The sequence below is a fragment of the Cyanistes caeruleus genome, chromosome 1 (genome assembly GCF_971803275.1).
Source record: "Cyanistes caeruleus chromosome 1, bCyaCae1.hap1.1, whole genome shotgun sequence".
Classification (NCBI taxonomy): Eukaryota; Metazoa; Chordata; class Aves; order Passeriformes; family Paridae; genus Cyanistes; species Cyanistes caeruleus.
The window spans coordinates 60,360,320-60,385,714 of NC_141701.1; the positions used below are offsets into that span (position 1 = coordinate 60,360,320).

At 41.1% G+C, this 25,395-nt stretch overlaps 1 protein-coding gene across 2 annotated transcripts; it reads left to right on the plus strand.

Annotated features, from left to right (window-relative positions):
* The first annotated feature begins 135 nt into the window (after positions 1 to 135).
* On the plus strand, positions 136 to 25,353 carry GLIPR2 (GLI pathogenesis related 2). Of its 2 annotated transcripts, none has more exons than XM_023921695.2 (5): positions 136 to 512; positions 12,273 to 12,381; positions 15,759 to 15,862; positions 22,747 to 22,824; positions 23,783 to 25,353. In XM_023921695.2, exons 1-5 carry the CDS (start codon positions 500 to 502, stop codon positions 23,941 to 23,943), a joined length of 465 nt encoding a protein of 154 aa, XP_023777463.1. In that variant the 5' UTR covers positions 136 to 499; the 3' UTR covers positions 23,944 to 25,353. The 2 variants fall into 2 exon arrangements, with proteins under 2 accessions (XP_023777463.1, XP_086751132.1); XM_086895006.1 differs by lacking the exon at positions 136 to 512 and adding an exon at positions 3,021 to 3,192.
* Positions 25,354 to 25,395: the final 42 nt, after the last annotated feature.

The window sequence follows — 25,395 nt, forward strand, 5'->3', positions numbered from 1 at the left end:
CTTACAGCAAGTGGGTAAAACTTCAGCAGCATTCAGCTGTGTGAACTAGCCCCATGGGCTATGCCCACTGTGGCAGCAGAACTATTTGTCAGCAGAATTTCTTCTCACAGCCTACTCTTATCAGAAGACAGATGCGATTACTAAGCTAAAATGGTATGTGAAAACATATGGTGTTTTGGAGCTGCTTGGTTACTGTGGAGGATAAATAGCTCCTGACCCTAACCAGGATCTTTTCATGAAAAAAGAGCGGTGTCCCTATGCCTTATAAAGGCATGGGCAGGCTTATTCCAGCGCTCAAGAAGGGGCGGTAGCGGGTTTGTGCTGCTGAGTTTGTTTCCAGCAGTGGTTGCAGGCGAATGAAGAAGTTGAGCTGAAACTGCGAACATCCCGGCACTTAGCGGCAAAACTCAGTCGAGAGAGGAGGAAGCAGGTGAAATTACAAAAAAAAAAAAAAAAAAAAAAAGAAAAGGAAAAAAAAAAAAAAGAAATCCACTTGGTCATGGGGAAATCAGGTGAGCAAATGAAATGCCTTCGTGCAGTTGGCTGTGTGTTCACGCAAAGTCCGTGCCTGGTTTTGTGCTTGGAAAGCGTTGCTAAAGCGTTCTGCGGCTTTCCTCGGAGAAAGCTGCTTTCATTTGTGCATGGCACAGCCTGGGAGGAGCTTTCTCTCTGACAAAGGGTTGGATTGAAGAAAAAAAAGAAAAGAGATCCCCCTCCTCAGCCTGCACGGTGTAGTTAGTTGTATTTCATCGACAGTTTGTATTTTGTAACCTAAAGTACTTTTGCTTTGCTGTAAAAAGTGGTTATGAATCCTGTAGCTTTAAAGTTATTTTTTGTCTTGCTGTCTGACAAAACTTTATTAGCCTTGCAGATAAGCAGCAGGATGCTTCGAGGGGGGTAAGCTTTATCAGCCTTCCTGTCGGAAGGATTTAAATGTAAGATTTGGTTACCATTTAACTGAGAACAACCTTGCTCAGCTCCTAAGTCTCTCCCCAGCTGTGCAAATATTCTTTAAGCCTTTCCCGGCTGCTGCTGCCTGTGCTGTTGGTTCTTTCCCTGCTGCTGCTGGCTGTCTTTGTGCACTGCTCAGTTTGGGCTGAGAGGGACTTCTCCAAGGCTGCCAAGGAGCCAGAGACCTTAAGAAGGGAGCAGTCAATGCCCAGATTTTCTTCACCTTTGTCCTGTTAAGACCATGAGTGAAAAACTGTCCTGAATTTCTGAAACAGCTGTGTAACGGGATGGGACTTTTTGTTCTTGTTCTTTGGGCATTGTTTCTGTTACCAATGAGAGCCTGGTGGCATGTTGTCTGTCTGTCCTGTGTGTGAACAGCACATATGGGGACATGCTCAGCAAAACTTAGTACTTGATTAACTCAAAACTATAGGCCTCTTCAGAGAAACTTAAGGAAAATCTTTGTGTAGCACTTTAAAGAGCCTCAGCATGGGTGTATTGGTGTTTTTTCCCCTTTTTCTTTATTTTTAAAGGTCAGCTTGTTAGATGAGATCAGAGCTGTCTGCAAATGTGACTGGAGATGGCTTACTGGTATGACACCCTGTCCAGACAAACAGCCTGCTTTTTTTTAGTGGAGTCCAGCTGCCAGTGGGTGGGTTTGATCTCATATCCTGGCAGCTGGACTGGGATAAATAACCCTATAACAATTTAAATAAGTGTAGTTGTTGTGAAGCATCAAGTTCAGCACTTCCTGTGTTAACATTGTAAGAAGTACAAATACCAAATCAGTGTAGTGCCTGTACATTACATTAGCAAAGCACATTAGGCAAAAGCAGTAGATACTCCACTGTGCACCTCTCAATCCCCAAAGGAATAAAAATCTTCTGTTTTAATACATGCAAATTGCTAAAACAGTCATAAGGCACTTACCATCTTCATTTTTTTCCCTGCACATTTATTGCTGTGCATTAGTTGATTTTTACAAACTTAGGAACAATGACAGACCAGAAACTCCCTTTGCTGAGGCTTGGGTAATGTTTGCATCCTTAAGTGTTTATACAAATAGTTTGAAATCTAGGTACATGTTAAAAATGTTTCGTCACTTGTGTCAGGCTTTTCAAACTAATGTTAAACTGGGTCCAGGTTATTGTCTTTGAGCTGTGTGCAATATTTTTAGATGAATCATAAAACTGAGATCTTGTCCTGACAATTGGTTTATTGACTAAATCCCATCTGCCCTTTCTAGTTCACTGAAGTCTTCAAATTCCTGTCTGAGATCATTCACTGTGGTTTGCCTTTGAATGGGAAGAGCAGCTGTTTTACAGAGTAGTGCTTCCTCTGTGTTTTGTGTGAAATACAAAATGTGTTCCCTCTCTAGTACTCTTGAGGTATGATGCAGACAAATTTCTCTGTACTAGGGTACTTGAACATGTAACAGGTTGCATGACAGATCTGTCTGACCTCAAAACACATTCCTTGCTCCTCTCCTGGGTCAGGAAGATTAAGGCAGAGATTACCTGAAGGTTTAATTTAAGGGTACTCTAATTCATGACAAGCAGGGCCACTATTTTAATACAAATGAGTGGTTTCTTTAACTTTTTAGTTTTGCTAAATCTGTCTTGAGGTCTAAGTATCCCCACGCAAAGAAAACCTGCTATTGGAAATCTCAGTTCTTCGATAAAAACTCTCCAATAATGTTGTACTACCAGTTTTTAGATTCTATTTGAAGCAATGTTCATTCCGAGTGTCAGAGCTAGAGACCTAGCATTGCTTTGTTTCATTGAATAGAGCTGAGTGTTGAAAGCATCGGCACCTCTGACTCAGCTTTCTTCCCTGGAAGCTGCAGGCTGATGAAACCGAATTCGTAGTGAAACTTCCTTGTCAGGGTTACAAAAGTGCCTCCCGTGCTCGTAACTCCTGCAAATACTTAAACCAAACGCGGAGACCCCCTGTGCTCTCCCCAAGGTCTTTTTTTTTTTCGGACACCGTTTGGATTAGTGGGGGACGCAGGCAGCCGTCCCCACAGATGCCAGAGAGCTCTAACCAGAAAGACAGGGCTTAGTATTTCTGCAGGGGAGGAGGGGATGGTGAGGCGGCAGCTCCTCGTTTCCCCGCTGCTGAGGCTCCTGCGGGCAGCCCCAGCGGGCACAGCCAGCCCCGCCGGCTGCAGCTCCGCTCCTCCGCCCCGGAGCACGGCCATTAATGCTGAGCGGTGGGAGCCTCTGAAAACGCTGAGTGGTGGTAGGAAAGGCTGCTAAAAGTCTTATTTCTCCCACTTCCCCCCCTCCCGGTTTGACCTGGTGGGGGAAGGGAGCTTGCCGCTCTTGCTCCCCGCAAGGGGGAATAGCCCTCTTTATTCTGGCAAGTGCAGACGGTGTCAAAGTCAAGGTCAGGCTCAGTAAATACTGCTGTCATTTTACAGAGTTTGGTTTCCTTTTTAGAGTTTGGTTTTATTTTTCTGCTTTCTTTTTTTTTTTTCCCTCCCTTCTGCAAATGTGGGTGGGACTCCAGAGAAAGGGCTGGGAGTTACCCACTGCTCTGCATGTTGAGTGATACAAAAAAATCAAAAAGGGGCTGAGAAAGGGTTTTCACAGAAGGCAAAGAGACAGGAACTAGACTCAGTGCAGTTTTCCATGCTGGTTTTAATCTCATTTAGAAGCAGGTACTGTTTTTTAACTCTTAAGATGCATCTTCACAGTACAGTGAAAGGAGTGTTGTGTTTTCTGCAGAACGAGCTACATCTTCAGCTGAAGTGCTGGCTTGTACATCCTGTTAAGAAATGGCTTTGGCAGGTCATGACAAAAGTACAGGCATACTAGACAAGTGACCTGCTTGCGTTCTGAGAAATTAGATATTCCCAAGCTGCCAAAATGATAAGGTTTTATAGGACTGGTGGGGAAAATGGATTGTTCTGAGCTGCTAGAAATGGAGCTTTTGCATTTGGCAACACTGGGACATTTGCAGAACTTGCCCACATAAGTTACTGTCTTTTTCTTTACACCAGAACTGAGCTGGAGGTGTGGTGGGAAAATGGCATTTCAAAACCATAGTTAATTCAATTCACAGCCCCACATCCAGTTTTTGTGTGCAGAAGACATTGATCGCTGGGTTCAAGTTCAATAAATAGCAGACAAAAACCAGTCTTCCAGGAATGTGTCAGGCTTTGGCAGTATTCTGGGCCCAATTTTTACTTGTCTATTGAACCATCAGGGTTTTGGTGGGGGAGGAGAATTGCAGCAGCCACCCCATGCAACAGTGGTTGCTCCTGTCAACTGTTAGATTGTACCCTTAGCTCCTCATGTTCAAGGCAGATAAATACCAAAACAAGTGGGAAGGGCTCAGGAAGAACAAGATAGAATGTGATTGTCTGTAGCAACTGAGATACCTACCAGGGTTTCCCATGCTATTGTGTTGTACGTCAGAAAAAAAAAAAAAAGTTGAGCATGAAGAAAACTTTTATTACTGAAAACATGCAAACCCTGTATTTCTATCAGTACAGTCGGTAGTATCTGTCTTGCCTGGGTTTGAATTTGCTTCTGTTGCTGCTCTATGTGCAGAAACAAAAAGCAGGAGAAAATAAGAATTTTGATTTTAACTGTTTATTTATTAATAAATTTTATGTTATTGTTTTATTATTTATCTCAACATGCCAGAAGGCTAAGTCAGATCTCTTTCTGTAGAGGCTGTGCTGTTCTCTGAAAGATAAGTTGGAGCCTATCTGTGTTCTGTTTTTACAGGCAGATGTATGCAAGTTCTGCCCAGTCTGTGGAGATCTGAACAGCAGCCAGAGCTGGGATGGGTGGCCCTGCAGAGGGGGATGAGGTGAGGCTGTGCAGGTTCCCAGTCTCCCTGGTGCAGAACTGGCTCCTGTGCAAGTAGGTGTGAGGAGGTGGTAGGAGTCTGGTGTGTTGTATAGGAAGACATGGGCCTGTTCAGGTCACTGTAAATATCATTTAATATTTCCCTGGAAATGTTCAAGGTCAGGTCAGACAAGGCTCTGAGCAACCTGGTACAGTTGAAGGCCTCCCTGCTTATTGCAGGAGGATTGGACTAGATGACCTTTCAATCCAAACTACTCTATTATTCTGTGATTCTATGAAATAAATACTTTTTTAAAAGATTTTGAATTGTGAGAACTGGAGTTTAACCTGTTGAGCAGAGGGATGAAAAACAGGTTATGTAATTTATAGTAAATGTGAGTAAAGAAAGATTTCTGTGCCTCCCTGGCTGACTTTGGCTCCCGGATAGGTGAGTTCACACACATCAGTGATCAGAAGAAATGTGCATGGCCATATTTCCATGCCTCAGGGAAGTGCATAAGTAAACATACTTTGGGCATTGCCACAGCTATCTTGGATATAAAAGCAAGGGGGGAGGATGTTTGGGCTGATGAAATTAAAGCTAGTTCAGGTACGCCTACCCCAAACCATGATAGAACATGAATGGCAGAGGTGTAAAATGAAGGAGCATATCCCAGGAGACATGGGATAGTTCTTTTATCCCTCTTTGGTTCTTGTTTGCAAAATTCTTCACTTTCCAAAGACTTTGGTTGGCACAACATAGCTAGCAGTGCTATGTAAAATGAATTTGGCACTGGGTAAAAACAAGTTTATGTTTCTTGCTGTCCATCTGCAGAGCATAAGAACATGCAGGATCCAAAATATGAATAGGTGACCAAAAAAAAAAAAATTATTCTGTTTCAATTCAATTACTTGTTTTCAATTACTAAAAACAACTGATTTCTGTTGTTACTCATTAATGAATATAGTCATGCCTTATTTTCTTCAATAGATGTCTGTAATTATAAACTCTAAGCAGATACAGTGTTGGGGAGAGAAGAGATGGAGAAGATTACATTACTTCTCCTGTGTAGTATGGTTTTAACACATGCAGGTCACTTGTGGCTTTGTATTTGGAAGTGCACATGCCCATGGCATTCTGTGGCAGATGAATTTAAGAACAGAAGGTCTTTCTGATGGGAGAGTCTCCTGTTTAAAAGGGATAGCAGCACACACAATAGCTGCCTACAAAGGTTGTCTCTCTGGGTGTGTGGCATGATTACAATATTCAGGTGTCCTCATGGCAGAATAGTAATAGAAAAAGCACTTCTGATTGTCTTTCATGCATTGCCAGGACTGGCTGCTCTGGAGATGATGAGGAGTCAGTTCCAACTGTATGTAAGATGAGCACTTCATGGCAGGGACTGCTTGCTGGTCTAATTGCTGGTCAGTTTGGACGAGACAGGGGCTGCAAGCCAAGGACTTCTCCTCACACCCTTGTCTCCAGTGAGAAAGTAAAAACTTTCTTCTCACAGTGCTCAAGACCTCAAGACTGCTGATTAGTGCTTCTTGTTTTTTAAATGCCTGTATCACAGAAGGCTCTGCTGCCTCTCAGAGCTGTGCAGCCTCCAGTTAACCAGGTGTTCCTTTTTAATCAGGGCAGTCAATTGCCTTACTGTTTATAAAGGGCCTTAAGTGAGGAAGTAATCAGCACTGTCTATTATAGCAAGAATAGGATTTGCAATCAAATAGTGTCACGACTAATGTCATCGAAATGTCATTGCAGCGGCAGCTTCATATTCTCAGGCCACATGCCCCACATTGGGTATGGGGAAAGGCGTGTGTTACAGCATGTGGCACAGGTGATGAAAGGTTATTAAGTTGCCAGTTTGCAGTAGAGTGAGCCTAGATATTAAAACAAGTGGGGTCCTTGTCCATCAGACCCAGTTAATTCAGACATCTCACTGTTGTCCTGAAGCTCACTCCAGTGATAAGCAGGTGTGTGAGCCAATTCAGGCAAAACTGGATGCTGAGAATCATCACAGAAACTCCTCACTGAAGAAGGCTCTCCTGTGCTGAAGGGAAAGCTATTTTGAGCAGCAAACATAAGAACGTTCCAGGAAACTACTCCCATTTAAACTAGCCTCTAATTATAACTCCCAATTCCTTCCACTTCCATAAGCAATACCCTCTCTTCTAACTTTTAGTAAGATTACAGGCTAATTCAGATTGGAAGGGAAATCATGTACCAACGATTATGAGATCTCTCATAAATGCCTATTGTATAGGATGGAGACCTTGCCCCTTTACTGAATTCTTGATTACGTAAAAGGAGACAAGGAAACCCCACCCAGGATACAATAACTTTCTAAACATAGTATGATTTTATCTTTCCTCCAGGATTTATACATGGTTTCATTTCTTCTGTATATTTCCAAGCAACCAGCCAGTTATGTTAGAGAAAAAGGGAGTTTAACACTGAGGGAGATCAGTTTTTATGGCTGGAAATGATTCATGAATTGGCATGTCAGATCCATTTTCCCAAATGACATATAGCATTAAGGGCCAGTCTTGGAAGATGTTACAGTCCCAAATGGGGGCAAGAAAGTGCAGTTAAATACATGGAGAATGAAGTGTGGAACATTCACTCCCTGTTTTGCTGCAGACACCAGCCAGCATCAGACCACCCTGGAGCATCTGCAGATTCAAACCAAAGTGCTGAGTCAAAGTGCAGTAGAACATGACTGTCTCCTTAACATTTCTCATATCAGTTAGACATCCCTCACTTCTCCATAGAAGGAATGCTATTCTCAGAGTGTGAAAAATTCATCTAGGGATGGTTTCCAGAGAGTTACATTTCAAGTGTGGATAAGAGTTAATAATAAATGCAAGTTCTCTTAGAAAAGTCTAGATGCAAATGTGGTCTTTAGAATCTGGGATCTCTTTTACTCAAGAGTTTTGTTTGTTTCCAGTCAGTGAATATACTTTGAGAAGTTTGTCACAGTAGAAGTATCAGTTACTTGGGACAGTAACAAAGGACTTTGTGATGTAATTACTTTATAGTTCCCTAAAGCTTCTAATTTTTTTTTCCATAAACCTATTGGGCATACTAAAATATGTGTTTGCTGTGTTCTTATTCTGTAACCCACTTCTGCTTTCAGGGTGGAGTAGAGCAATTCTGCAGAATCAAGGGAGACTGAAGGGATTTCAGTTTGAAAGCAGAGCTTCAAACTCGGTGTTTAAACAGTTACTTGATTACCTTTTATGTGTTTACTATCTACTTTTCATGTGCCTTCTCCATGTATTCTGGCACTTGGCTTCTCTTGTGGTTTAGGAATGGTATTCTCCAATTTAATGTTCCCACTCTCAGTCCCCTCTCTCCCTATCTGTGGGTGGCTGGAGAGGAGACTTGGAGAAACAGAAAGTAAAGATGTGTTGAGATAAGAACAATTTACTGGAAACAGGAAGAAAACAGAGAGCAACAGCAACACTATTAATAGAAAAATGTGCTAGACAGGTGAGTGATTCATATGCAAATACTCACTACCTCTCAGAGCCTATAATACCTGATTGTGCCACACTACCATGGAAAAGACCCCTTCCTGAATTCCTGGAAAATGGTGAGAGGTGGTATCAATAATCTCCAGGTCCTAGCTGTGCTCCCTCCTGGCTACTGCAAAAATTAGCCCTGGCCTGGCTGGCCAGTTTCTTTCTGCCTGGGTTCTGGGCCTGAAAGAATAACATGGAAGTAACATGCAGTGTACTGCATGTTACTTCCATGAGCACATTTCTAATTATTTATTTTTGTGGCAAGATTGAAAGGTGGGGTCATTATCTCAACTTACCTCTAATGCAGACATTAGGTGAAGAGTTTGAGGCCTCTGTCATGGTTCAAAGAGAGATTGAGATGGACATAATGGTACCCTTCTGCGTAGGATTCTGAATGAGGTTTGTTTCATAGTAACAGGGCAGTTTGGGTTGGAAGAGGCTGTTGAAGGTCCTGTAATACAAGCCCCAGAGCAGGTATATCTTCAACTAAGTCAGGTTACCCTGAGTCCCATCCAAGCTGACCTTGAATGTTTCCAGGGATGGGTTATTCACCACCTCTCTGGGCAGCCTGTGCCAGTGTTTCACCACCCTCATCATAAAAAAAATCTTCTACACATCTAGCCTGAAACCACTTCCTTTTATTTTAAACCTACTACCCCTTGTCATGTCACTACAGGCCCTAATAAATTGCCTCTGTCTTTCTTATAAGACCCCTTGAAGCACAGGCCACAATAAGGTCTCTCCAAGGCTTTGTCTTCTCTAGACTGAACAGTCCAACTCTCTCTTGTTGATAACATTATATATATTAATTATTGGAAGGCTAAATAGAAAAACTTAGTATTTATGGAAAGTAAAACATTCTCAGTGAAGATTAATCCAAAAACAATTGGACAGAAAGTGCTGAGAAGAAACAATACCTTTAGAGATTGATACAGGCCTCATTTTTGAGTCACCTGGGTGGATACTTAGGCATAAAAATGCATGATTGTTTTGCTAGTCATGTGTGTGGCTGCTATTATGTTGTGTGTCCTGAGTGCTGAGGAAAAGGCTTCCCCCAGCATTTCTGCTGTGTAGGGATTTGGAACAATTCGTGGAACAATTCACCGTTCCCAGCTGGTGGCTCCACAAGCGCAGTGGAGGAGGTGCAGTTGACATCTGCAAAGGTGATGCAGGGCAGCTCTTGTTGTGGAACACATGTTTGGGTAACTCACCTCTGTTTTGATGCCCAAACTAAGGCAGAAATGGTAGGAGAAGACAGCTCTAAGAAGAGGCTGTATGGCTCCAGGCAGGAAGAGCTCTTCATGCAAAAAAGACTTAATAGATTGGCACTGTTTAGGGACAGTTAGAATGAAAAAATAGAATTCTCTGAAAAACAGATGTAATGGGAAAACACAACCTAGATTCTTCTGCTTATTTTTTCCTGTCACACAAAGTTGATCAATGAAACTGGAAGTCCAGGAGCCTAACAACTGTAAGGTACGCTCTGTACCACGCCATAGCCTAGAAATTCATCGTCACATGCTGCCATTATCTTAGCCAGTGTTCCAGAAAAATAAGAAATAGAGGTAAATAATGTGATATTGAGGAGCAAGCAACTGTATCTAATACCTTCAGTTGTTTTACTTATTAAGCTGTGTAATGATTCATGACCAAACTCAACTCTCTGGCAGTAGAAAATATTTTTTTTCAAGCAGCTTACATGGAGGGAAAGAAGTACGTCTGCACAGCTGTTTGGGAAGCTGTTCCCATTTGGGTGGGAGCCTGAAAACTCCAATTAACTCTCACTTTTAATGCCTGGCTTCTCAGTGTATGGAACACTGGTAAAATGGAAAAACTTAACATGCATTCTTGAAACAAATCTTAAATATATCTGGCACTTGGGCGTCCCTCTCCACACATCATCAGGCACGGGAGAAGCTGTACAGAGGGAGGTGGTTAGCACATGAGCTTGAGTCACAGAAGATAAGCATTTCTATAGCAGCCACCTTTGAGGGAAGGGGAGGATTGAGGTTCTCCAGGGACAGCATAGCAGTGCCTGCTGTAGCTAGAAGCAACTTAGTTTTGTCCATGACTTTTTACTTTTTGTAAGTCAGAAAGTTAGTACAGAGCTACATTATGTTTCTGTTTCTACATTATGTTTCTGTTAATGTATGGACTGAGCACTGACAAAATCTGTATTTCAGTTGACTTTTTATTTTTTTAATTGGAATTTCAATTTGGTTTTGTCATTGAGAGCAAATGATTTGAATTGAAATTCCATACTTGCAGGTCAGATTGTTTATCTGCTATTCAGTGCTGAGTGGGTGGGATATGAAGTCTAAGCAATACCAGCCACAAGTTTAACATGGTTTCAAACAAAAAAAAAAAAGGTAGTCTGGAGTATGCAATGCAAATTTCAAAGCTGTGTTGTTCAGTGTCTTTAATTTGAAGTCTTAAGGTTTCCTTGCTGGAAACCTGGACCACCTACATCAGGGAAGGGGGTGAATTGGATGCAGGCTTGCTTTCCTCAGTGACTTCTGATAGATGCTGTAGAAATTGGCTACCTCTATAATAGAGCAGATGAGAGATTTAGGACTCTGGCCTGATAGAATCAGTGAGCTGTGAGCAATGGTAATCAGAGTGATGGGACAAGTTCATTAGCAAAAAGGAGTTTGTTTGCTTGAATACCAGGATGGAGCTGCCTGGTTGTTTGGACTTGTGATACGGAAAATTGAGGGAGAACTGAAGAGAAGGAAGGTGTTGGGCAGACGTCACCTTGTTTAACAGGGCTGCTGTGTTATACCAACAAACTGATAACAAAAGAGTGAGCCTGGAAACATGTTATGGAGAATATATTAGATACATATGTCCGCAATGGCACTTTGGTCAGGAAAGAGTCAACCCAAATTCAGACGATGTTCAAAAGATTTAAGGTACTGCATGAAACTGTAATGGCTTTCTTATGCACATTGCATACTGAGATTATTTTAAGCTTATATATTATCCCAGAGCTATTGAGGAAACTGGTGAGAGCTCCAAGAACAGCCTAAAGCATGAGACTGAGCTAGATAATCAACTCAGGAAAAAGTTCTGAGAGCGGTCTGTGTGCAAACTGACAGCTCTTGATGTGGGGAAAGTGCATTGTTACAAACAGCAGAAAAGAATAATGCTAATACAGCAGAGAATGATTGGTTTTAGTTGTTAGGATCAAGTAGTGAGAGTAAGTTGAGAAACCTAAGGTAATAATAGGAAACACTTTCTAGTCATAGGATCTGTTTGGGTTTCTGAAGTATCTTACAAGGAAAATTATGGCAGTCATGCTAATTGGGATATCCAGAAATGAATCTGATGAATCATTAATAAATACAAAAACCCACACCACTGCAGTAGTTTCTTTCCTTACCAGTTGCTGTTTGGGAACATTTATTTGTCTTGAGCCAAATAAAGGTGCGTTTTGAGGTTTCTATGAATTTGTGCTATAAAATGAATTAGAATGGTGCATGTTTCAAAGTACTTGTGTAGATCTAAACATTTTAGTATCTTCATCCTCTTTAGGTGGTGCCCTGACTAATACAGACAGTTCTTGCATGGAGGGACAATCATTTGCATTTTTAATGCATCTCCTTGAAAGACTTATTTGTTGCTTATTCTGAGATTGGAATGGTGATGCAGTGCACTGATAGCTTAAAATGAAAGTCAATCAAACTGATTTCTGTTTTAAACTGACAAACTGATTGACTAACCTTAAATCACCTTGCTATTGAGGAAAGCAGTATGGATCATGTTTTTCTTCAACCTTTGGTGAGTCTGTAGCTTCCCAATGGGACTGTCTGTTAGAGTTTGTTTCTGGATGGAAGTCATTAGTGGCTCATTTCATCCTGCTACCAGGTAATGAGGATGGTACTCTTATGTTCTTCTGTCCAGCCTGTACCAGTGGTACAGAGTGTGCTTTTTCTGTCTTCACTAATGTCTGTATTTGACAGACCTTTCCAATTTTTTTTAATGTGATTTCAGCTTCCAAACAATTTGCTGAAGAAGTCTTGAAAGTACACAATGACTACAGGAAGAAGCATGGAGTCCCCCCATTAAAACTCTGCAAGAAGTTAAACAGAGGAGCCCAACAGTGAGTTCAGTCCTTTCTTTTCTCTAATGAGATTTGTGGCACTTTTGTCTGTTAGGTTTGACTATGTTTACTGCAAAGATATTTGTCTTTTGACATGCTGATAACCAGTGAAGACTTACTGAGTAGAAAGTGAGGAACTCTTTCATCCCTGCTTTTTTCCTCACATAGCAGTAGCTGGTCATATGGACACTTCTGTGGTCACAGCTGTATGAATCTTTCTTGGAGCCTTTTTCAGATGTGGAATACATCTGTCTGCATCTGGTAGGTGTCCTCTGCAGAGGACAGTTGTCTAAAACATACTTTACCACCACTTTTGTCAAATGAGGGATTATTATCTGCAGGAGAATATCTACTCCTGCTGAAATAGTGAGAAAAGAACTTTTTCATAGTAAAAAGTGGTGACTGGTCTGAAATCAGTGGAATCAGGAGGAAGTAATTTCAGATTAATATATCTATATCCCAGCCTCAAAAGTAAAAGTATTATATGTTCTCTGTCCTGTCATGAAGGAAACATCTTGCCTCTTCTCTAAGTGTTGAAGACTGCACAAGTTCTTCTCAGTCTAACTTACAGTGAATCCATCTTCCTGCTCTCTGACTTGAGTCTTCCTTACAGGAATTTGAGTCCAATACTGCTAAGTCCTCTTTACTGTAGTTATGATAATCAGATTAATTCCTTTCTCTTTAGAGCAATCTTTTTCAAAAAGTAGGTTTAAAAATCTTCATTTTTTATTTTCATGCTGATCCTCATAGCACAAAGGAGATAACTGAAGGAGTAAATGCTGATTAAACTATTCAGAAGATAAATTGTACTGAATTTTAGGAAGTTTGTTCTCTACTCTAGAGATAAGATCTCCTCCCATTAGCTTTCTACCACAACCATGTAGGTTTCTCTGTGCTGGGTGACTGGGAGACAGAGATGCTGTAGTCTTTCCAGAACCTGATTTATTGTCCCAGCATGATGGGACACAGATGTCATGCAGGTAAACTGGCACCTGACTCCTAGATTTCTCCCAGGTGTTGTGCTGAACCATATCAATGGCATGTGGACATGACCTCTGGCAGCAAGAAAAATATTGGTGTTTTGGTGTTTTCTTTTCTTTTTTTTTTTTCCTTTTTTTTTTTTTTTTTTTCCTTGAGACACCATTATAAGTGGATACATTGTTCCTAAGACGAGGAACGCCAGTGACTCATTTACCAGCCTTGTAGTCTGCTGGGGCTTTCCTTCTGTTCTTCTAAGAGGTTTTTTTTGTTTCTGTTTTTCATGCTCTCAGAAAGGAAAAGATTTCATTGACTTGTCAATAGCACTTGTTGGGTCTCAGAAGTGCAACACTTGGTTTGAACAAGTTGGCTTGTATGAATAGTTCAGATTATTCTATCAAATATGCATTGCTCCACATTTATCTCTGAGTGTACTGTTGCCCTTGCTGGGTATTTTTAGATCCTTCAGAAATTCCTCACAGCCATCTTTAGTCTCAGCTGATGCCCTGCTGTGACAAGCAACAATAGAAAACCTCTCTTTGGTTGAGGTTTGTAACTTGTAATAATTAAAAGACATATTCAGAGACTGGTAAAACTGGTTGACAGCAAGAGCAAGAAATATTTTCCCTGAATAAAAGACATGACATTTAAGAAATCTTGTATTTGTCAAGACAGATTTTGCATATTCTTAAATTAAAAGAAGAACTTCACCTTTTCTTTGGGTATGTCCTATATATACCTTTGTTGATATGTATTTGGTGTATCTCTGGGTACTTTTCTGTGCTTCTCTACCTGTTTTGAAAATGGTATGTTTCCTACTATTTTCAGGTCCAGTTATTGTGACAGGTGAACTATTGGATCCCTGCCTTAACATGAGATGAGTCAGCCTCAGCAGGTGTCTGTTTATCTCTGACTGTAATGAAGCATAGGGTGATGATCTCAGATGAAAATCTCATGCTTTCAACTGCCTGGGCTGGAGTGGATTAATCACCCTTTGTCTTAAATCCCTGGCAGCTTCATCCATCTGCAACGTGTACTTCGTCCCGGTGCTGCCTCCAACTTGGGATATGAGGATCCTGAGAAAAATTACAGGACTGTAGAGATAGCATATGAAGACCCTCTAGTCCAGGTCTAGCAAACTGACAAGTTTTCATTATTTATAAATTAATGGATGTAGCTTAAAACCCTTTTGTTTTGTTTTGGTAGGAGGATTAGGGCAGAAGAAAATTAGGATGTAGTGACTGAAGTACTAGCTTGGGTCAAAATGTCCAGCTGGACAAAATTCATGTCTCTGGCAGATACCAGAAGCTCATGATTATGGAAGGAGTAGGAAGACAAAAACAAATGTGATCCTTCCCCCATTATCTTCTCCTGGAAATTATGGTTTTCCTCAGCAGTAAGCTGTATCCTCATTTATTTGTTGCTGTTGTTTAATATGCCATGAAGATTCCTCCCCACATCCATACACTGTGAATTTGCTGCTCTCTTCTCCAAACTCACATGTGCTTTGGTGTCTGCACTGTCCTGTGGTGATGACTTCTGCTGCACAGTGTGGAAGGAGTGCTTTGTCTCACTTGAATTGTAAATCTACAACCTGATGACTCTCTGTGTTGCCTCTATAAGAAATAACAAGTGGTCTTTCCAATTTCCCCTTCTCTTTACTGAAGCCTTTCCAATATTGAATAAAGAGAGTAATTGTTTTACCCATGATGTTCTTCTTTACACTATTGTCCTAAGAAAATAAAATACATCCCATGCTCACACACATGTCAAATTCTATAGAAGCAGTGCTGCTTATCCTATGTTGGTTTACACAGTTGTTGCCTCAGAGTCTCCATGAGTCTCCCCTTCTCTTCCATCTTGTTGCCTGGTACATTGCTCTTCTTTTGCATTTCACTTTTTTTTTCTTTCATTAATAAATGTAGGGGGGGTTATGCTTGCTTTGACTGAATCCCCACTTCTGTGTTTTTTCCAGTCTCACTGGGAACATTTAATTTACTCCTGTGAGGAACCTAGAAATGCAAGGAGGTGACACCTGTAGCAATTGTTGTAGGTACTTCCCTTTCCACCAGCAGCCGTGGCTAACGATGGCTGGTGGATTTCCAGGTGCTGGTTAAAATGTGGTGCAAAGGGATCTGCCCTTTGATTTCTTCTGGGCCCTTCTCAGAATTTATACAGATACTCATGAAAGACAGGGAAAATGTGTTTATTCCTTTGCCTAACTCATAGATCTATGTAACCTTAAAGCATCTCTGGCTTCAGGGCTTTGCAACTTGACTTAAACCCATCATCTTCTAGCACAATTCCTTGCTTTCATATCCTTCTCTTCCTCCTGTTCCTCCTCCTTTCTGCTGATTGCAGCTGTGGTCCCTGACCCAATGTGTGGATTCCTTTGCTAGGTATGCAGAAGAACTGGCTGCCACGAGGGTCCTCAAGCACAGCTCCGAGTCTGCTAATGGGAATTGTGGAGAAAACCTAGCATGGGCATCCTATGACCAAACAGGTGAGCTCTCTTCTGTTGTCTCACAGATACCTGATAAATGCCTTATCTTAAGTACTTCGGGCTCAGAGCATCTGGTTGCAAGATTTCCTCTGCTTCAAAAGTGTATCCAGCATAGCCCAGCCCTAGGGAGCTCCCTGGGGCAGGCTGGTGGTTTGCAGTCACTTGTGTCCTGAGAGCAAGAAGCATATGTGGGCACAGAGGGAGTAAGGGACTGTGGTGATGAGTCATGTCCCTTTGGAGGCAGGACATGGCAGCTAGGCCACTCCGAGTGTCCCTGCTGTGGAGCTGTCTGTATTGGTACTTGTGTGTCCATGGCAGGGGAGAATGGAGCCAGCAATGCCCCTACCTCACCTTTATCCTTAGTTTGTCCCAGCCAAAGAGAGGTCTGCCCACAGCTCAGCTGTGGTGAGGGATGTGGAAAAATGTCTCTTGCACGCTGCACAGCAGTTCCTGTTTGTGGGGGCAAAAGCAGGGGACTGACACCAGAGTGACAGTGGCTAATGTCCTTCCAGTAATATCTTCCACTCTGTCAGCAAATGGGCTTTTAAGCCCTTTTCCATGATTACATTTTTGAAAACTATTTTACTCCATGTATTTTCTGATTGTAAATGTAATAAGTAACTGGAAGCCTTTGGTTTGGGTGTCCCAGGAGCTGAATTTTGGTCAGGCTGACAGCCTGTAGTGACCCCTCAGTTGAAGACAGATTCAACAGATTCTCTTTTCTCCTGCCTCCTTCCAGTGAGCAGGGCTCATCTCAGCTTGCTGGGACAGCAGGTGGGATGTATTAAAAGTGGCCACTTGCTTTCTTTATTCCAAACTACCCCTGGAATTTCCAGCACAGCCCCAAAGAAACAGAAGATCATTTCCACAGGCTGGAGGCTCTGTTTGAAGAACTGGGAAATTTTAGTGAATTTTAGTCCCAGGGATGCTGTTTGGTTCCTCCTCAAGTGCCAACTCTAGTCCCAAGTGGGTACATTTTCATGTTGAAAAAGAAACCCATGGTGGAAAGATACAATTTGATCTGCTCATGTTTGGCATTCTGTCCTTCGCAAGGGTGTGAGGAAAGGATTCGGAGCAGCATGGGAAAACACAGATGTATGGCAGAGTTTGCATAGTGGCTATGACTCACTGACTGAGCTTACTTCTTTCTTCTTGTTTGTGTTAATGGCCTGTGCTCCTTCCCTCGAGATTAAAGCCACAGAATTCCCATTTACAGAGCTGGAAACATAACACACAAATCGTTCTACGTAATGTCTGCCTTTTCTCTGGATCCAGTCTGTTTTCTTCAATGCACAGTTTCCATACTTAACTTTCCAGTTTTGAGAAGTTTTTCTGGTTTTTATCCCCAGGATTAAATGCCATGTTGAGAAAATTAAGCTACATCCTCTTTTGTTCTGTGTAACATTTCTATATTTCCAATGCAGCAGGATCACTCAAAGTACCAGAATGAGAAAGCTAGTTCTTCAAAGGAAGTTGTTTTCTCATCTAGGCTTAGTCTTTGTCTCTGTGGAGCTGGTTCATTCTTCCTTTTTCTCATATAGTTCCCTCTGGGTAGTTAATTTGTACCCTACTCAATGAGGCTGAAATTTGGATTAAGACATCCATTCAGGGGCTTAACAAAGGCAGGCAGTGTCTTCTGGTTTCTTTCCCACATAAAGCAAGACTCAATAAACCTCTAGAATACTCTGTATTCTCTCTCAAAAAGTGATGCTGTTGTTTATTTTGGCTCTTGCTGAGTTCTGTAATAATGCCAGAAGATGCATTTCTTGTTTCAGGGAAGATTTAAGCTTTCAACTATAAAGCCTTCTAATATGAGTCCTCTCCTGGTACAAGAATACCTTGAATTCTGGTCAGGATTTTAGAGTTACATGGCCTAAAGCTGTTGCTGGAAATATGTTTATCCCTGTAATCCAAGAAATGGTTGACAGCTGTTTCCTCCCTCCAGTCCTGCAGGAACTGCTCCGTGTCAGACTGTTTTTTGTCTGTGTTCAAATAAGTGAGCTGTCATCTGCCACTAATGCGAGAGGCACTAATGCTGCCTGCCTTGGCAGCTGTGCTGTCAGGCTTCTCAGGATGCCTCATCTCACTGCTCATGTGTCAGGAGGCTGAAGGCAAGCATTGGATGTCTGAATTCTGTTTGGGATGGCTGGTGTGGCTGAGACAAGCGTGCCCTGTTGTTGGTGGAAATATTGCAGCTTATGAACTCTCTGGAGAGCTTGTAAGAGAAATCCATGGTCAGCCATCCCCCAAATCTGTCATGGGAGGAATCTGGGTCTCCTAAGGTTGGGACTAGTGTACAGAACAGCACAAGCACCGTCTGTCCCAGCCCCAGAGGAGTGTGCTCTGACTGAAGGCCTTTCTTGATGCCTAACACCAGGTTCACACAATACTGTTAAAAAAGTAAAATAAAGTAAGGACTTCCATGAGGGATGTTGAAAGTAGAGAGTTACTTCCAAAAGCCATTAGTATGACTTTAGTCTAGGTAGATATCTTATTTCAAAAGCAATGATAAATCTACCCTCTGTCCCCCCAGACTGATGGAAGGTATGTTGTGAAAACTTAGTTTTTAAGTGAATCATCGAGGTGCTGCCCATTTGCAGAGAAATATGTCCTATGTGATTCTATTAAAATGTTTTTAACAACTTAGTGGGATTACTTGAGGCTTTAAGTATTCTTTGGTATGAGGAGAAACAGTAAGGCTGGGCACAGAGAAATTAAGTGTTGAGGGGAGCTGAATACAGGAACATGGCTGCTACAGCATTGTGCTCCTGATGGCGAGGTTGGGAATGTGTTTCCAGCCTTACACACACAAACACACATGTACAGCATTGATATGTGTATTTATGAAGAGCAGCACAAACAGATGCAGTCAGTATTAACATGAACAGCACCAGTGGCCTCTTCCTCTTTCCTGTTCCAGCTTATTGCAATATATGTTCCCATATATGTTACTGGAATATATATAAGTAAATTAATTTAGTATATAAAATTCAAATATCTATTTTTCAGTAAGTGATCTAAAAGTAGACATAATATACATATATATAATAATACAAATAGAATTTCATTGTGGATCCCAGCAGTAACTAAGCTCAGACACTCAGTCTGCCCAGAGCTGTCCCTGGATGCTGATCTCACCAGTAGCTCGCACTTGGACATACCAATTCCTGAGGCTGCAGTTCCACTCCAGTTGCCAGTACAGTGCATCTCACACACACAGGTCCCTGGCTGCTGACCAGAAGCCACCCTGCAATGGCCATACACTTGTGTAGCAACTCCTCCCAGGGCACTTCACCTGCTCACCAGCAGGTCCCTCTCGTGCTTTGCTGGTGCTCCAGTTGCTGGCACCACAGACACAGAGGTCCCTGCAGCCCTTGGTCTGGTACTGGTTGTTGGCACTCACACCCTCAACATCCACACCGAATGGAGCTCCTCACACAGGAGAATAGCTAAAAATTATATTTATGAGACAACAGCACAGCTGATGAGATACAGAGCATGGCCAGGTGAGAGTAATGGCACCTGCTTACATGCAGTGACCCCTTGAGAGTAAGTGGGACATAATTTAGACTGTTAATCCTACATATGGGCTGAGCCCTCATGGTCACTCCTCTGACCCTCTGAAGAAGCTCAAAGTACAGTCAGTGTGACCATGTTGCATGCATGTAAAATAAAAATTTCTGCAAATAAAATCAAATCACTGTACTGCTTCTGGCCCTAGTCTTGGGCAAAACTATACTTGGGCATTAGTTCAAGGGCTGTTGCACCAAGTTTTCAAGTGAGGAAGATTGTCCATCATGACTGAAATTCACTGGAGTGAGATTCAGCCTGTTCTGAAATGAACATCTAGTAAGCCTAGCTGAGCAGGTCATCAGTGAGTTATCTCTCACTTGGGAGAAGGGTGGAGTCAAACTGTGTTTCCTTAGTGAGTGTGTTGAAACTGAGTATGGTTTACAGCAGTACAAAGAGGAAGGGTCATAAAAAAGCCCAGCAGAATATTTATGAATCAGTTCCACAAGCAGAGCAGTAGAAGAGAAGCTGCAGCTCTGACTGCAGGGCAGATCCGTGTGCTTTTTGAGAGGGGTAAACTTTATCATTTCTGCTCTGATCAGGAATGAGGGATGTGAGCAATTTCTTTTCTGTGGTTTTGTTGGTTTTTTTTTCCTTCTGACTGAAAAGCAACCAACTTCCTCTGTTTTGGGGGAACTTTGGGAGCAGGAGGAGCTGTTTTCAATGAAACATTGCAAAGCAACCAAAACAGACCCTAAATATGATGGCATCATAATTTATCCCATAATACGTTGAAATGGGAATATTGTGGTCAGTTTTCTGAACCAGTAAGTCTGAGGATGCAAGTTGCTGCTAAAGCAGGTAGGCTCAGTGCACTCCTGACCCTTGTGCTGTTTTCTCTCTGGGAGCCTGGGAGTCACTGGGCTCAAAGCAGGGACTTTCCTTAGTCCCCTGTGTGCTAGCTGTTGCTTTCAACACTGCTTTGGCTTGAGTCCCACCAGGGCATTGCTTACTGCTCCACAAAGGGCAAAGAATCAGAAGAAAAGTATTTCAGAGGAAGGAGAGACTGTTTAAACACTAGGTACCTACCTGTCTTCTCATGCGGTAATAACCTCCACCTTGGACTTCCCCTCACTTCCTGTGCCATGTGACAGATACGATTCTTTCCCTTCACTTACAGGACACTTCTTTAGCATGATTTCAAGACAGAGTTTGTCAGAAGTTGCCTAGCCCTTTGGTGACCTTCTCTTTTGCTGGAAAAAAGTCAGTCTTTATTTTCTCACAGCTTATGAGGCCATGACTCTTAATTCACGGATGATGACAGCGATGCTATCTTAATGAAAACTTGATCCTGCATGTGAAAAATGGAGAATAGTGATCAGCTTCTTGGCTTTAACTGCCTGGCCTCAGTCAGGCAGCTCAGAAAGCTTTCATCCTTGAAATCTGGGAATTAACACATGATAGACTGTGCTGCCCAACTGTGCTCATTTTCTTTCAGGTACAGGATTGAGGCAGTCTTACCTGATGACATTGCTTTCTCCCTTGAATCTAAAAAAAAAATCAAATTATAGTATTCCTTAAATTAAAAGCAAATTAATTATGAATAGATAGTGTTTGTCAAAACTTCCATGTGCCCTTCAATACTTGCATTATGGAGATTTTAAGTTCTGTCATGTGCAGCCTAGGCTCACTTCACAGAGCAAAGTGGGGGTGACTTTCTCTTTAAATACTGTTTATACTATATCACACTGATACAATAACAGGGGGAATAAAAAGCTGTCAGCAGTGAGAAGAACACAGTCCTACATCTGCTAAAATCCTATTTATGTAGTATGGTCACTTTAACACTTGTACAAATAAAATATATGGGCTTCATAAAGTCTGATATATCAGCAGTCACATTCTGTACTTCTGTTACACCCAGCTTACCACAAACCCATCTAAATCCTTCATAGCTATAAAATCTAGAGTGGGACAGGATGATCTGCTTAGCTTGTTGTGTGTTTTTTTTAGTATGTGCCTTTCCCCCCCCCGCCCTTGTATTGCATAAAGATCACTATTTTCACTTTCTTTTAGTCTTCGTTTTAGCTGTAGCATGAGTAAGGAACGAACAAATAAGTATGTGTTACATAGTTCAACCATCATACATGTCTACTGCCTTTGGTTTTTTTGGCACAAGGAGAGTAGGAAAAGAAGAAACGGATTGTTATTCCTGAAACTCTTACTTTGGGAGGCAAAAGATGTTTTGTTACCTTTTTACGTCGATAAAATGAATTACTCTACTCAACATTATTCGTAACAAGCAGTGTGGCATGTAAGTTCATAGTACTTCCAGTTCCTAAACCTCTCTAGAGATAGCATTTCATTGAGTATTTGCTTATCAGCTAGGGCTCTGACAACCAGCTTGCCAGGCTAACAGCATCATCCTTTTAGCTGACTTCAGTCATAAAAAGCTGAAGTTTAAAGAAGTTAACGCAGTGTCTGTCTAGAAGTGCGCAAGTTTAAGACTTTTTGCTGAAAAATAGCAAAGCATGAGTCATTGCTCTTCTGCAGCCAACAGTCCACCAGGGACCAGCATATTCTTCATGATGGCAGGCTTAACAGCTTTGGCAGCTTGCTCTGAAATCTCCTGGCCTTGCGTTGATGATGCCTTCTGGAATGCTAAGCAGAAATTTCATTATTGAGGTTGCTCAGGGAAAAACCTGACCCCTCTCATCCCCACAGTGTTTGACACAAGCATTTCCTAACAACCAGTAATGGAAAACAAGTAACATTTGACATTTGTCTGCACAGCATCTGCAGATCCTGGTCTGAGCTACATCCCTGGCTGTAGTCATAGTCCATACACAGCTGTTGTCAGGGAAAGCCTTGGATGGGATGAGACAGCACTGGACACACAGATTTCCACACAGAAGCAGCCCCTAAGTATGAATATTTAAGGTTTATGTAGTACCCTGTATTACAGTGCCTCTAAATGGACCTTTGCAGCTAGGTAGAAACCACTAAAAATAAATGCACTCAGAAATATGAAATATTCAATGCTGGTGAGAAAATGGGAAACTAAAAGACATCAGAATTTTTTTTGTTTGTTTGTTTGTTTACTTGGAGATGGAAGGGGTAAACATCCACAGGTGTGGCATTTTGCTTAGAAGACATGGTCCACAGGCATTTTCAAACACATTTCAAGAGGAAGATACTGGTGAAAGCTGTATGTATAAGCCTGATGACAGGAGCATTTACGTAAGACAAGGGAGATGTGTCTTCCTTACCTTCCAAGCTGAAAGTTAAAGAAGATCTTACTGGCCAGGCTGTTAAGTGAGCTACATGTCTGTGTTTATGTCATGATTCTGTAGTACATTTCTTTTGTCTTTCAGGAAAAGATGTGGCTGACAGATGGTACAGTGAAATAAAAAATTACAGCTTTCAAAACCCAGGGTTTTCTTCTAGGACAGGTAAGTTCGGACTGGGAACCGTCTCTTCAAAAATGAAACTTCTATTATCATGCTAAAGACTGACAAAAGTGTAAAAAATCCTGGGATATTAGAAACTAAGCAAAATTTGTAGTGTTTTTTTTTACTACTGCATTTTTCCTCCAACTTCAAAGTTTTGAGCAGGCAATTTACTTTTAAAGCAAATTAATCTGTAAGAAATACTAAATTGGAATCATATAGGAGTCTTACTAAATGTGCTATGTTGTTGTTGACATGTGACTTCTGCTGAATTATATCACTCCACACACAGAGATCACTTCAGCTAAAATTTGGAGATTGGGAGCAGGTTGTTGGCTGCATGTTGACAATCTAGTGAAGAATGAATTTGAGAACATTGTTCCTCAAATAATGCTTAAGTAAGAGACGCATCTGACCTTGTTTCAGATGAAGAAAATCATGCTTTTCTCCCTGATTTTGGGATTTGCCTGTGCATACTGGGAGCAACAATGTAGGGGTGGCTATTCAACTAGGCAGAAGGAGCCACAAAAAGAGTGGGGATTTTGAAGAGTTGCACATGCAAACACATGGGGGAGTATGAGGTGGTTAAAGCAAATGAATAATAGTCACTCTCAAAACTGCTCTTCACGCTGCAGGGAGTCAAGGCTGTCATGTCTTTGTAAAATTTTAAGTCAGATACTTACCAAACTACTTCTCTCATGATTCTCCTGCTTCATATTCTCATTTGGATATAGGATATGGAAATGGGAATAGTACTATGAAAACAAATCAGATTAGGGGTTTTCAAGACAAAATGCTAGAGGTAGGGCTCCTTTTCATGTCCTTAGCTTGTTCTCATGTTTGACAAAGAAGCAGCTGTGTATTGTTCTTTTTTTTTTTTTTTTTGTCCAAGCACCTCATGTATTAAAGGGAATGTTACAGATTTGGTATCTAATGGGAATGTTTATGTTTCTTTCTTCAGGTCACTTCACAGCAATGGTTTGGAAGAACACAAAAAAGATAGGAGTTGGTAAAGCATCTGCTAGTGATGGCTCAACTTTTGTGGTGGCTAGATATGATCCAGCTGGAAATGTAGTAAATCCAGGCTACTATGAAGAAAATGTTCTTCCTCCAAGAAAATAACTTCTTTTTTTAAGGTAGTCTTACTGCTTAATGACAAGTGAACCTGGATTTGGACCTAACAGTGTTTGAAATTAAACCAAATTCAATGAAATCTCCTGTTTGATATTGCTGTTCATGTCTCATTGTGGAGGAAGCAATTACTTGTTGCTTGAGTCAATCTGCACATCAGGCCCCTGTTGTTTCTGAGGGGACCTCAATTTATTTGAGGATGAACTTGATGCAGCATTCCTGAAGGATAAAGTGGGCAAGATTTTTTTTTCTTAATTGTTTGCGTGAACTCTGTGTCAGCATGTGAGTAAGCACATGTTGGATGTTTATTTTTTTTTAACAAATTTATAGCTTTCTGTAAACTGAAGATACCAGCTTGTAATTATATTACGTACTCCTAGCTATATTTTTTAATAACTGTAATTTCGTTGCTCTGACTTTACCTCCTGCTGTTGTGGGACCTACTCTCTGCAGATGGAACACATGCAAAACTTCTGTATGAAAGGTACAGGTATGTAGTGGAATGTAGTGGAATTCAGACCTGTGTATTTTTATTAAGAGGATCTTGCAGAACACTAAAAGGCTGATGTCAAAACTGTAGCCATCAATCAATCTGTAATTAATGCATGATCTAAAAAAAAACCCCAAACATTTTTTTAATCCCATTTTAGATGCTGATATATAAAATATGTTTGAGATGAGTGTATTTTAAGTTCAAAGTGCAACCTACAGTTTACAGTATGTACCTTGTATTATAATCAAATTGTTTACTTCCGGTGAAGAAAAATAAGATTCTACTTGTTTGATATTTATGCACAAAAAGTTTTCTTTGATGGTGCACTTTGGATTTTACTTCTCAGTAACTTATTTTTATTTCCTAAGGAATATCTTTTAAAGGTGTCATGCTATACAGGCAATAACATTCCCAAATCATCTCATCTCCTTTAATAATCTAACAGTAGAGGTATTCACATTGTCATAATTAAGAGATGTTTGCTCTTTATTCATATTATTCAGTAATAGTACTATTACACATATTGGATTGATGCCTTGAAAACAGTGAAGATTTAATTTCCGTAAGAACAAGCCAAGCAACAATTCTGGGGACACTCTTTTCTTTGATTAAATGTGGATTGGGCCATTTTGGCCAGGTTCATATACTATGCTTCAGTTTGGGGGTTTGTTTTCTTTGTAAAAGTTTCTCTTGAGTTTTGCTGAGATTCTGTATGCCATAATCTGGTTCATGGACAGTGCCATTACAGAAATACTTCTTTTTCGTTTACACAGTTGTAATTAACTGCACTCTTATGGCTTGATTATGTGTCACTGTGATGCTGTTTGTTACATTTTTTGCTGTAATCAAGAATTTGACACGTATCATGAGCAACTGAAAAATAAATATTTTTAATATTAACTACTCAAGCCTTTGCAGTAACCTGATTCTTTGTTGAATAATCCTCAGAT